Genomic DNA, 14,249 nt, shown 5'->3' on the forward strand with positions numbered 1-14,249 from the left:
CATACCACAAAAAAAAAAAAAAAAAAAACCAACCCACAAAATCTCCTTATCACAGCACACGAAGTCTTTCAACATCTGACCTATATCTATCTACATTTTGGGCCTCATTATTACGTTTAAGGAAAGCTGTGAAGTTTCAGTTACTGTGCTCAGTCCCATGACTTCTGGGGAGTACTGGCACAGGGCACTTAATACTGCTCATACTTATGTAAGGAACCTTACCTAACAGTTATTCTAAAATCATCTACATAAAAATAGCTGCCAAAAAAACTCAGCTATCAAAAGCAATGTGTGGACCTTAAAGGAATCCTGATTCAAATAAACCAACTATAAAAAAAAAATTTTTGAGACGAGCAGAAAATCTAATCAAAACTAGGTAACTGGCAACATCAAATAATTATTATTAAATTTGGAAAGTATGGTAATGATATTGTGGATATGTTAAGAAAGAAAATCCTTCTTAGAAACACATACTTAATACAGGTATAATGACATGATATCTGCAATTTGGTTTAAATAATTTTGTGGGAGGAGGGGAAGGGGGGAGTATCTTATTCTGCTGGAGCTGCTATAACAAAATGCCATAGAGGGGACTTCCCTGGTGGTCCAGTGGTTAAGACTTCCGCTTTCCAATGCAGGGGCTGTGGGTTCGATCCCTGGTCAGGGAGCTAAGATCCCACATGCCTTAGGGCCAAAAAAACAAAACACTAAACAAGAGCAATACTGTAACAAATTCAATAAAGACTTTTAAACAAATGCCATAGACTGAATGGCTTATAAACAACAGAAATTTATTCCTCATAGTTTTGGAGGTTGGGAAGTCCAAGATCAAGGTGCCAGCAGATTTAATGCAGGGTGAAGACAAGTTTCCTGGTTCATCTTTTCTGTGTCCTCACACAGCATAAGGGGCAAGGGAGCTCTCTGCGGTCTCTTTTAGAAGGGCACTAGAATCCCATTCATAATCCCATCCATCGTCATGACCTCATCACCTCCCAAAGGCCCTACCTCCAAATACCATAAACTGGGAGTTAGGATTTAACATATGAACTTTGGGGATGGGACACCAACATTCAGTCCATTGAAAGGAGCAAGGAAAATTGATGAAACAAGATGGGCAAAATGTTAACAACTGTTGAAGCCTGGTGATAGGTATGTGAGGTACATTATAACGTTCTCTCTACATTTGTGAAATTTTCCTAATAAACACCCTTAAAAGGAGAAAAAAATCTCTACACACAAAATATAATAAAAATTTTCTTAAACCTTTTTCCAACAACAAGAAAACATTTTAAAGGCAAATAATATTTTTCAATTATAAGAAGAACCTGAGTAATTTCAGAAGTATCTCTGGGACTTCCCTGGTGGCACAGTGGTTAAGAATCCGCCTGCCAAGGAAGGGGACACGGGTTCGAGCCCTGGTCTGGGAAGATCCCACATGCCGCGGAGCAGCTGAGCCCGTGCGCCACAACTACTGAGCCTGTGCTCTAGAGCCCACGAGCCACAACTACTGAAGCCCGCGCACCCAGAGTCCATGCACCGCAACAAGAGAAGCCACGGCAAGGAGGAGCCCGCGCACTGCAACAAAGATTAGACCCTGCTCACCGCAACTAGAGAAAGCCTGCGCGCGGCAATGAAGACCGAACACAGCCATGAATGAATGAATAAATAAATAATTTTTTTTAAATAAGTATCTTTGTATTAAGGACGTTTACCTTCGCCATCCTCGGTCTATGAGATCCTGATAATCCTGTACAGTCATGGAATGTGCCCACATGCCTGAAAAATAAGTGCCATGTTAATTACAGCAGGTGGAACTTTTTACTTTTTTAAATCCAAAGCATTATCTTTAAAATATGAATACTGAAACAAACAAAAAAAAATCCAGCTCATATTGGAGAAATGAAAGTCTGCACATACTTCATACCTGTTAGTTCGACACAATACACAACACAAATGAAATACATGATGTATTTATCTTAAGTTTAAAAATCAAGCACACAAAGTGATCACATATAATTCAGGATTAGTCAACAGTCTCTATGACATCATAAATTTAGGTCCTCACTGCAATCAAATTACATCACAACTTTAAGTCATAATAATATCCCCAATAATTTAATAACCTGGTCTCTTTAGAAGAATTAGAAAGCAAATGTTTTCTTGTGCATATAAATTCTCCTGATTTTTATTTGTTAACACCATAATCTTACACACTGGACAAAAGTATAGATACAGCAATATTCCTTTTATGTATAAAAACTGAAAGTAATCCAAATGCCTAGGAACAGAAAATTGATTACAGGGACTATGATGTTATCAGTATGATGAAATAATTATGCAACCATGAAAAAAATGAAGACTATGAGAAAACACTGAATTAATGGTAAAGAAAAGTGAATTTTATTCCTGTAAACAGTAAACTGCATCAGCAGTATGTAAAGATAAAGATAGGCTTGATAGAGTAGTGAGAAAAGCACAGGCATGTGTACGACAGAAATGTCCAGAAGCCTGGTGGGTATTCATTAACACCAAGTTACTCCATGAGGTTCAATTTCCTCATCTGTAAAACAAGAATAATAAAACCTACCTACCCAATAGGTGGGGTGCCCTAAAGATTATTATTAAAATCGAGATGATAGAAATTTACAGTTATCTAAGTGAAAAGGTTGAAAGTAGTTTTTTTCCCACAGAACTTAGAGAACACCTATATTAATAGATTTTCTCTTACTAAAATTACTAGAAAAATAATTAAGAACCTAATATTAATTTTAGACATGTTTAATATAAAGTATTTGTTACATACATATTATAATCACGATACTAAAATTCTGAAAGAAGGGAAAAATGTCTAATACCCTAAGGCAACCACTGTCACCATTTGGGTTTTTTTCCTCCCAGAGCTGTAACCATGTCACATATGTTATTTGCATCCTGCTTATGTTCTCCGTTTAACCCAAGACTCTTTTTTCACGTTAACTCATCTTCATCACCGTCACTAATGACTGCGTTATACTACCCTCTACCTCGCTCACCCACAAGATGCACCTAATAAACACTTCTAATTAACGAGTAAACGGACACACCATAATCACCCAAGTCATTCCCCTACGGTAGGACATACATTTTTTTTTTAATACGGAAACCACCCCAATTTACATCTTCATAGACATCCCATTTTCCACAATGCTAGATTATTCTTTAAAATAAGTGTCTACTTTTGCCAAAGCACGACACGGCAGGAAATAAACATGATGTTCTGTTTACAAACAAGAAATCTTCCGAAAGGAAACTGAATCATGGGGGGGAAGGGTACTGTAGGCTGGCTCTGTCGTCGTCATCGAGGTGGGTGGAGAAATGACACGGCACCCAAGCACCTGGTAAAATTTTCAAGCACCTCGGTACCAACAGGGCCCCTCGCCAGCAGCGACTACGGTCACTAGTTTCTTCTATATTCTTCCAGAGACATTTTATCCACGGATGCCCGCTTACGTGTGTTTTCCACACACAGCGTTTTCTACACCAATAGCACCACCCGACACTCACTGTCCCGCACCCCGCGTTTTGCCCTGACCCTCGGGGACACCCTCACAGCAGCATCAGCACTTACAGGTCAACCCCCGCTAACCGACCACGCCACAGCGCTCCCCAGCAGGCGTGCCATCAGGTACTTAACCGTCTCCTACTGATGATGGACACCTGTTTCCACACTTGGCTACTGCGAGACAATCATTATTTCGCACGTCCGAGCACCTGTGCGAAGAATGAGCATCTAGAAGCTTCCCTGCTCAATCAAAGGTGAGGTCCGTTTTTAATTCCGAAAGCCACTGCACTCAGGGGGAGCCGCGTTCCGCACTCGCTCCACGAGACAACAGCTGGGCAGGGGCTGGGCTCGTCCCTCCATCCAGTCGGCCCGGGGCGGCGCGACCCCCGAGAACACCGGCCCACCGCCGAGCCCCGAGGCCGCGGCGCCCTTCCCCGCCCGCCAGCCCGGCCCGCTCACCATTGGAGCGACTGCCCGACTCATTCTTGCAATAGCCGCAGCGGTAGAAATCCTCGCCCTCGAAATACTCCACGATACTGGGCGAAAGCGCGGCCCAGGAGGCCATGGCCCAGACCTCCAAACGCTACGCGGCCCAGCCCAAACCCGCCACCACCCCACAATGCACCGCGCCGCCCGGGCGCCCACAGCCCGGCCCTCGCCCGAGCCCCTCGGCGCTGACGCCGCCCGCGCCATCTTAACTTAGGGCAGCCTTCCGCTATTTCCGCTCCTTCTCCGAGAGGGGCCGCCATTTTCGGTGAGGGTGAGACCAACAGACAGAACGTGAAAGACAACAGTCTGGGAAGAAACGAGTGGGAAAGGGAAGCGGGAGTTGGGGAGCAGGGCCTGGGTGTTCCCTCGCGAGGGCCCGGACGCGGCGGGCGGTGCGGGCGTTTGGACGTAAGGCGGTCGCACCAGCTTCATCGACCGGACCACTCACCGCAGGACGCCTTGCCCTCCTCGGAGTCGCAGTAGCCGCAGTGGTAGCCGGCCTTGAGTCCCTTGTACTCCACCACCGAGGCCATGGCTGCCGCCAGGTCCACGCAGGCCGGCCACGCCTCTCGGCGCCCCGGGGCCAACCTCTGCGGAGCGCTGGGGTCCGCGGCGGGGAGGAGTGGAGAGCGAGGCCCGGCGCGGTGCGTCGCAGCGCCCGGTCGGTATTGGGTCCGGGGGCCTCCCAGGATTAGCGTGGATAGTAGTCGTGCGCTCGGGCGCCGAGTTCGAGCCAACCCGTTGCGTTACTCCATCGTCGATCCTTCCCACAACTGCGCGTTTATAGCCCTAATTTACAGATAAGGAGACTGAGGCACAGAGCTTGTGATCACCCTATTTTTAGATCCTGCAGGTCTCAGTTCAAAAGTTACCAGTTCAGGCCGTCCTAGCCAATTCTAGCTTCTTCCAAACCAGCAAGCACTCACTTACATGTCCCGTAGGTTCGAGTACACATACAGGCATTCTGTGGATGGCAGGGTAAGTGAATTGAACACTTCACTCTTTTAAAGGAAACAAGTGTCAGAGCCAGTTGCTGCCTTGTGCCTAGTGCCACCATATCTTACGACTTTTTATTTTTGAATTTTATTTTTTTATACAGCAGGTTCTTATTAGTTATCCATTTTATACATATTTGTGTATATATGTCCATCCCAATCTCCCAATTCATCCCACCGTCACCCCACCCCCCCGCGACTTTCCTAACTTTTAAAGAGAAACTAGAAATGATTTTTTTTAGTACAGTTTTTAAATGTTACTTTAAAAGAATTTTTTTAACTGTACAGGCCAAACATAACATTTATATAGGCTGAATTCAGGGCATGAGCCTCCAATTTGCAACCACTATTTTAAAGGGGATTTCCTACAGACTAACAGTCCTGGAGTAAAGTATAAAAATGAGTGAGTACCTCCAACAAGGTAATATTCCTTATTCTTTAATTCTGTATGCACAGATAATTTAAGCCTGTCTTTATATTTTTTTTCCCATCAACAATAAAGCTGATTATCTTTTTATGTTTAAAAAAGTGAAATCATGTAACTTGGAGAAGCAGGTAAACTTTTGAAGTCAGTTTCAACATTCTTGACCCCAAGGTCCACTATGTTGGATATGTGCCTATTTAAGAGGTTTCTTGGTGGCAGAGTGACCTGTTATATTGCTAAGCATCAGCTGTGCCTCACACAGTGGGAAAGAACCTAAGGATAGCTATGTAGCATGCCGGAGGACCTTAGATTTACCTAGATTTATCCAGCTCCTCCAACTCCTTAGATTTAAAGGCCCTGTAACTAGATCTCAGTACCCATGTGCTTAAGACAGACCTCATCCATTTTGTTCATTATGACAGATTTGACTATTTCTGGTGCTTTCCTGGACAACATAGGAAACAAAGGCCAGAGAAGCCAAATAATTTGCCTAAGATCACACAACTTGTAAGAGACAAATAGGCAGGGGGAAAAGGTGATAAAAATAAAATTAATTGAAGAGGAAGAAAAGAGATCAACAAATACTAGGTTTGGACATGTGTAGGGCAATAGTTCCTAGATGTGTTTATTTTGCTGAAGGTTAGGCACAAAGTTTTCATCTTCCAGGCCCAAATGAGAAAAATAGTGCAAAGTTTCATTTAGTTTCCATATTTGGGGGCCGGGGGGAGCTGGAAGAGGGCACTATTAGAACATCCTTTTATTTATGAAATTGCCAGTAATAGATAGTTGTCTTTGTTTTTAATTTTCATTCTTGACAAAACGCTGGCGACACTAGCATGTTTGGTTCCATTAACATAGTTTATATAAAGGAATGTGAAGTTGAGTTTGCAAAGCTTAAGAGTGAGGTTCAGTCCTAGGCACTGATGATGTGAAGGACTCTGCATGGTGATAGGCCCATGATTCTTGAATTAAAGTGAAATGTGTTTCTCTTTCCTTCTGAAGAAAGTGTTGTGAGTAGATAGTAAGTTGGGGGATGGTGGGGAGGGCAGTTAAATACAGAGAAGAGGGACACGCTAGGAAAGAGCTGTGTTATGAGCAGAGGCAAGGAGGTAGATAGGAGCACCAGGGGTCTCAGGTACTGGTGGTGGTAGAGTCCTAGGAGATGCTTTCCTTTGTGGGGCACTCACTGCCAAGGGACCTCAGATTAGACCCCTTCCCCCCACTGTCTAGACCTTTGCTCTCCAGTTTGGTAGCCACTAGCCACATGTGCCTACTGAGCACCTAAAATGTGAATAGTATGACAGGGAAACAACTTTTATTTAAATTTACTTGAATTCTTAAATTGAGGCAGTATAGACAGCAAGCAGGATAAATGCCAAAAAATCTGCATGTAGGCATATCATATTCAAACTGCAGAAAATTGGGCTTCCCTGGTGGCGCAGTGGTTGAGAGTCCGCCTGCCGATGCAGGAGACACGGGTTCGTGCCCCGGTCCGGGAAGATCCCACATGCCGCGGAGCGGCTGGGCCCGTGAGTCATGGCTGCTGAGCCTGTGCGTCCGGAGCCTGTGCTCCGCAATGGGGGAGGCCACAACAGTGAGAGGCCCGCGTACCGCAAAACAAACAAACAAACAAACTGCAGAAAATCGAAGACAAACAGAAAAATCTTGAAAAAAAAGCCAGAGAGGGGGAAACCCTTAGCTATAGAGGAGCGAGGATCAGAATTACGTCAGTCTTCTGGTTAGAAACCGTGCAAGAAGAAAGGAAAGTGAAATAGTTCAAGTATTGAAAGAAAAAAAAGACCAGCCTAGAATTCTGTATCCAGCAAAATTATCCTTCAAAAGTGAAAGAGAAGGCTTTCTCAGACAAACAAAAATGGAGGGAATTTGTCCCCACTAGACCTGATTTGCAAGAAATGTTAAGAAATTCTCCAGAAAGACAGAAAATAATATACATCAGAAACTCAGACCTACATTAAAAAAAGAGCATTAGAGAAGGAATAAATGGAGGTAAAATCAAATTTTTCAAAATCTTAATTGACAGATAACAGATGGTTTAATAACAGCAACTTGTACAGGGTGCAAGTTTATGGATAAGTGAAATGAGTGAAGCAACATTATAAGGGGTGGGAGGTAGGAAACGGAATACTCTTATAAAGTACCCACACTGCCTGTAAAGTAGTTGTTTGAAAAAGAATTTGGATTAGTTGTAAATGTATACTGCAAACTCAAGGGCAACCATTTAAAGAAGCAAAAAAAGAAGTATAATGGCTATGCTAACAGAGGAGGAAAAAATAGAATCATAAAATGCTTAATTAGGGCTTCCCTGGTGGCATGGTGGTTGAGAGTCCGCCTGCCGATGCAGGGGACATGGGTTCGTGCCCCGGTCCAGGAAGATCCCACATGCCGCAGAGTGGCTAGGCCTGTGAGCCATGGCCGCTGAGCCTGCACGTCCGGAGCCTGTGCTCCGCAACGGGAGAGGCCACAACAGTGAGAGGCCCGCGTACCGCAAAAAAAAAATAATAATAAAATAAAATGCTTAATTAAAACCATAGAAGGCAGAATAAGAGTGGAAGACAAAAAAAGAAACAGAGCAAGAGCAACAAATTGAAGACAGTAACAAATATGGTAGATATTAATCCAATTATATCAGTGATCACTTTAAACATCAGTGGTCTAAATATACCAATTAAAAGACAGAGACTGGGCTTCCCTGGTGGCTCAGTGGTTAAGAATCCGCCTGCCAATGCAGGGGACATGGGTTTGATCCCTGCTCCGGGAAGATCCCACATGCAGCAGAGCAACTAAGCCCGTGCGCCACAACTACTGAGCCTGCACTCTAGAGCCCGCGAGCCACAACTACTGAAGCCCGCGCACCTAGAGCCCGTGCTCCGCAACAAGAGAATCCACCGTAATAAGAAGCCCGTGCACTGCAACGAAAGAGTAGCCCCCACTCACCGCAACTAGAGAAAGCCCGCGTGCAGCAACGAAGACCCAACACAGCCAAAAATTAATTTAAAAAAAAAGACTATCAGACTGGATTAAAAAATGAGACCCAACTCTATGTTATCTACAGAAAAACCCACTTTAAATATAAAAACAGATTAAAGGGATGGAGAAAGATATATTGTGCTAACACCAATCAAAAGAAAGCTCAAGTAGCTACATTAATTTCAGATAAAGTAAACTTTAGAGCAAGGAAAATTAGGGATGTAGAGGGAGCATTACATAATAATAAAGGGGTCAAGTACCCAAAAAGACATAACAATCCTTAATGTGTATGCACATAACACTGTTCCAAAATGTGTGAAGCAAAAACTGATAGAACTGCAGGGAGAAATAGAAGAATCCACTATTATAGAGACTTGAGCACCCCTCTATCAGTAATTGACAGGTCCAACAGGCAGGATCATAATTGAACTGAAGACCATCAGTCAACTGGATATAACTGACATCTATAAAATACTTCATTCATCTGCAGCAGAATACCTATTCTTCTCAAGCTTACACAGAACATTCACCAAAATAGACCACATTCTGGACCATTAAAACAAAAAGAAAGAAAGAAAAGAAAAGAAAAACCTTAACAAATTTAAAAGACTAGAAAGCATACAAACTATGCTCTCTGACCACAAAGGAATTAAACTAGAAATCAATAACAGAATGGTAGCTGGAGAAGTCCAAAATACTCAGAGATTAAACAACACACTTCTAAATAACACTTGAGTCAAGGAAGTTTCACGAGAAATTTAGAAATACTTTGAACTAAATGAAAATGAAAATACAACTTAACAAAATTTGTGGGATGTAGCATGAGCTGTGCTTAGAGAGAAACTTATAGCATTGAACGCACATATTAGAAAAATGACTTCAAATCAGTAATCTAAGCTTCTACCTCAGGAAATGAGAAAAAGAAGAGCAAATTAAACCCAAAATAAGCAGAAAAAAATTACAAAAATTAAAGCAAAAAAAATTACAAAAAACAAAAATAAATGAAATTGAATACAGGAAATCAATCTAGAAAATCAATAAAACCAAAAGCTGGTTCTTTGAAAAAATCAAAATAAGTGATGAACCTCTAGTGAAGCTAATTAAGAAAAAAATAATACAAATTACCAGTATCAGAAATGAGAAAAGGACCACCACTACTGCTCCCATGTACATTAAAAGAATAATAAAGGAATATTCTGAACAATTCTATGCTCATACCTATGATAATCTAGAGGAAATGGATCAATTCTTTGAAAGACAACCAAAACACACAAGAAGAAATAGATAATCTCAATAGGCCTATATCTAAAGAAATAGAATCAATAGTTAATGACCTTGAAAACAGAAAGCATCAGGCCCAGATGTGTTCACTGGTGAATTCTACCAAGCATTTAAGGAAGAAATTACACCAACTCTACAGTTTGTCCCAGAAAATAGAATCAAAGGGATTTTTCTAAATCATTTTATGAGGCCAGCATTACCTTAATACCAAAACCAAAGACATTACAAGAAAGGAAAACTATAGATCAATATCTCTAATGAACATAAATGTGAAAATCCTCGACAAAATATTAGTAAATGGAGTCCAACAATGTAAAAAGAATTATACACCACCACTAAGTAGGACTTATTCCAGGTATGCAAGGCTGGTTCGACATCACAAAAGCAGTTAATGTAACCCACCACATTACTAGGCTAAAAAAAGAAAAATCATATGATAATATCAGTAGATACAGAAAAAGCCTTTGACAAAATCCAATACCCATTTACGACAAAAAAAATTCAGCGAACTAGGAATGTAGAGGAACTTCCTCAACTTGGTAAAGAACATTTACAAACATCATTCTTAATGGTGAAAAATTATATGCTTTCTCAATAACATCAGGAACAAGGCAAGGATGCCACCTCTCACCACTCCTGTTAAACATCATACCAGATGTCCTAGCTAATGCAATAAACAAGGAATAAAAGGTATACATATTGGGAAGGAAGAAATAAAGCTTGCTTTCTTCACAAATGACATGATTAGCCAAATGGAAAATCCCAGAGAATCAACGACAACAACAAAAATCTGGAACTAAGAACCAATTATATCAAGGTTGCAGGATACAAGGTTAATACATAAGAGTAAATTGCTTTCCTATATACAAGAAATGAATGATAGGAATTTGAGAGTAAAAATAATACCATTTACATTAACACCAGAAAAAAAAAAGAGAAATACTTGTGTATAAATCTAACAAAATATGTACAAGATCTGTATGAGGAAAACTATAAACCTGAGAAGAAAGAAATCAAAGATCTAAATAAGTGGAGAGATGATCCATTTTCATTGGTAGGAAGATGAATACTGTTAAGATGTCATTTCTTCCCAACTCGATCTTTAGATTCATTCTAATCCCAGTCAAAATCCTAGCAAGTTATTTTATGAATATTGAAAAACTGATTCCAAAATTTATATGGAGAGGCAAAAGACTCAATAACCAAAACAGTGTTAAAGGAGAACAAAGTTGGAGGACTGACACTACCAGACTTTAAGAATTACTATAAAGCTACAGTAATCAAGACAGTGTGGTATTGGTGAAAGAATGGACAAATAGATCAATGGAACAGAGTAGAAAGCCCAGAAGTAGACCCAGTTATATATACTCAACTGATCTTTGACAAGGAAGCAAAGGGAATTCAATGAAAGGATAGTCTTTTTAACAAATGGTGCTGGAACAACTGGGCACCGACATGCAATAAATAATTCAAAATGGATCATAAGCCTAAATGTAAAACACAAAACTAAAAACTCCTGGAAGATAACAGAAAATCTAAGTGACCTTGGGTTTAGCAATGACTTTTTAGATGGAGCACTAAAAGCATGATCCATGAAAGAAAAAATGAAGTCATCCTTCATTAAAATTAAAAATGTTTGCTCTGCAAAAGACACTGTTAAAAGAATGAAAAGATGAGCCACAGACTGGTAGAAAATCTTAGCAAAACATCTGATAAAGGAATGATATCTAAAACATACAGGGAACTCTTAAAATTCTCAACAATAAGAAAACAAGCAACCCAATTAAAAATGGGCAGAAGATCTGAACAGATACCTCCCAAAGAAGATAAACAAATGGCAAATAAGTATATGAAAAGATGCTCAGCATCATGTCACATTAGCAAATTGCAAATTAAAACAATAATAAAATACCATTACGCACCCATTAGAATGGCTAAAATTCAGAACACTGACAACACCAAATAGGAGAGAGGATGTGGAGCTACAGGAACTCTCATTCATTGCTGGTGGGGATGCAAAATGTACAGCCACTTTGGAAGACAGTTTGGCAGTTTCTTACAAAACTAAACATACTCTTTACCATAAGATCCAGTAATCGTGCTCCTGTATATACCCAAATGAGTTGAAAACTTATGTCCACACAAAAACCTACACACGAATGTTTATAGTAGCTTTATTCATATTTGCCAAAACTTGGAAGAAACCAAGATGTCCTTCAGTGTGTGAATGGATAAACTAACGGCTGTGCACCCATACAATAGAATATTATTCAACAATAAGAAGAAATGAGCTATTAAGCCATGAAAGGGCATAGAGGAACATTAAAGGCATACTGCTAAGTGAAATAAATCAATCTGAAAAAGCCTTTACAGTATAAAAAAAAGCCATATTGTATGATTCCAACTATATGACATTCTGGAAATGGCAAAACTATGGAGACAGTAAAAAGATCAGTGGTTGCCAGGGCTTTAAGGCAGTGATACAATTCTGTATGATGTACTAATTATGGACACCTGTCATTATACATTTGTCAAAATCCATGGAATGTACAAGACAAAAAGTGAACCTTAATGTAAACTATGGACTTTGGTTAATGATAGTGTATCAGTATTGATTCATATATATACCACACTAATATAAGATATAAATAATGGGGAATTTGGAGGAAAAGAGTACTTTTTGATCAATATTTCTGTAAAACTACAGCTGCTCTAAAAAAAAACTATTACTTTAAAAAACAGCAGTGTAAAGCCTTTAAAACTGATTAAGTGTAGAAATGTAATATTTTGTACATATATCCTGGATATATTTTATCCTGACACCCTGATAAATACATGTCACAAAAATTAACCTCATCTGTTTCTTTACTTTTTAAAATGTGGCTCCTAGATGGCTTTAAATTACATCTCTGACTGACATTCTATTTTTGTTGAACAGTGCTTCCTCACTGGACCAACTCAATTCTCTACTTTTCTCTGCTTCTAGTCCCAACAGTTTCAGGATCTTTTCTCTAGTGCCACTTCTTCTTAAGCACTTTCCTATTAACAAAAATTCCATAGTTCTCTGTTTGTTTTGGGAAATCATCAAAATTCCTCCACGTCATATTCTGGCTACTGCATTCCTCACCGCAGACTGTGCTCTATATTCTGGCCCCCAGCATCCATCTTGTACTCTGCCTGTGCAACTTCCTCTAGTTAACCACTCTGATTGACTCACCCCTTGCTTGGCTGGTCTCAGGAGTGTCTTCCGTTTTTGCCACTGCTCAAAATGTGCTCCCCAGGGCTTCCCTGGTGGCGCAGTGGTTGAGAGTCTGCCTGCCGATGCAGGGGACATGGGTTCGTGCCCCGATGCGGGAAGATCCCACATGCCGCGGAGCGGCTGGGCCCATGAACCATGGCTGCTGAGCCTGCGCTTCCGGAGCCTGTGCTCCGCAACGGGAGAGGCCACAGCAGTGAGAGGCCCACGTACCGCAAAAAAAAAAAAAAAAAAAAAAAAATGTGCTCCCCAAGAAGCCCTCCTTGCTGCATCCCACCTCATGCTAATGACTCCTGCCCTTTGTTTTCCCTCCATACTTAAGCATCCCATTTGTACCACTACATCACGCATGTGCTCTTGCACACATTTCTTGCCTCCCTAATTGGCTTGTAAAGTCTACAAAGGTAAGGACTGTGTTTCTACTTCTCCGGTATTCCAAGGTTAGGCGGTATGGCAGGTGCTTAGGACTACAAACTTTGAGTTTAAACATCTACTTTCAAGTTTCAGTCTCCCACTTGGCTGCTGTGTGGCCTTGAACACATTGCTTAACTCTCTTAGCCACCATTTCCTCTCCTGGAAAGTGGGGAGAATAATAACATTACCTCAAGGGTGTGATTGGGGTGTCCATATTTTATGTTTAGATACTATCAGAGGCACTTTTATTTAGTTTGTTTTCAAACTCCTGCAAAATGGAGACAGCAGGCTTCCAGTGCCAGCAGTTAATCTGTGATTATACTGTGAAGATTATTTCAAGCTCAGTGACGTGAGAAGTGGTTTCACAATCATTTCAGTTCAGAAAGCATCATCATCTCCTCCCCCAGCTAGGACTTCTCATAACTATTTAAATATATTTCATGGTTTTTGACAAAGGGTTAAAATTTAGGTATATAAGAAAATACTTGTTAGCAAAGTGTCCTTTTTATATTTGTCATGGAGAAACACTACTCAAGCCATCTTTTGCCTATGTTTGGACTCAGCATTTGTTTCAACCTAATTGTCTATCAAAAGGTTCTCTGTTTATCTCCCTGGCTTATATTCTTTATCCCCCCAGTTTCTCTTATCAGGAAAGAGAAACTTTACAGCATAGTACTTAAAAGTACTTTCAGGGGCTTCCCTGCTGGCGCAGTGGTTGCGCGTCCGCCTGCCAATGCAGGGGAACCGGGTTCGCGCCCCGGTCCGGGAGGATCCCACATGCCGCGGAGCGGCTGGGCCCGTGAGCCATGGCCGCTGAGCCTGCGCGTCCGGAGCCTGTGCTCCGCAACGGGAGAGGCCACA

The 14,249-nt window shown here is 41.1% G+C and overlaps 1 protein-coding gene and 1 long non-coding RNA gene across 6 annotated transcripts in view; one reads left to right on the forward strand and one right to left on the reverse strand.

Moving 5' to 3' along the window:
• Positions 1-5,515, reverse strand: part of FGFR2 (fibroblast growth factor receptor 2) — a 377,174-nt gene extending 371,659 nt beyond the window's left edge. For 4 of the 5 annotated variants that reach the window (XM_055080920.1, XM_028480979.2, XM_024121197.3 and 1 more), the window contains exons 1-2: positions 4,001-4,121; positions 1,713-1,776 (exon numbers count right to left, since the gene is read on the reverse strand). In XM_055080920.1, coding sequence (XP_054936895.1) covers positions 1,713-1,776; positions 4,001-4,106 — 170 coding nt within the window. In that variant the 5' untranslated portion in view covers positions 4,107-4,121. Of the gene's footprint in view, positions 1-1,712; positions 1,777-4,000; positions 4,122-4,478 lie in introns of those variants that run through there. The other variant, XM_024121204.3, reaches the window with a different exon arrangement.
• LOC129391630 (uncharacterized) overlaps positions 3,412-14,249 on the forward strand; it is a 21,680-nt gene continuing 10,842 nt past the window's right edge. The window contains exon 1 of the long non-coding RNA XR_008616105.1: positions 3,412-3,795. This is a non-coding gene — a long non-coding RNA (uncharacterized lncRNA). The remainder of the gene's footprint in view (positions 3,796-14,249) is intronic.

This window comes from Physeter macrocephalus, chromosome 20, assembly GCF_002837175.3.
Source record: "Physeter macrocephalus isolate SW-GA chromosome 20, ASM283717v5, whole genome shotgun sequence".
Classification (NCBI taxonomy): Eukaryota; Metazoa; Chordata; class Mammalia; order Artiodactyla; family Physeteridae; genus Physeter; species Physeter macrocephalus.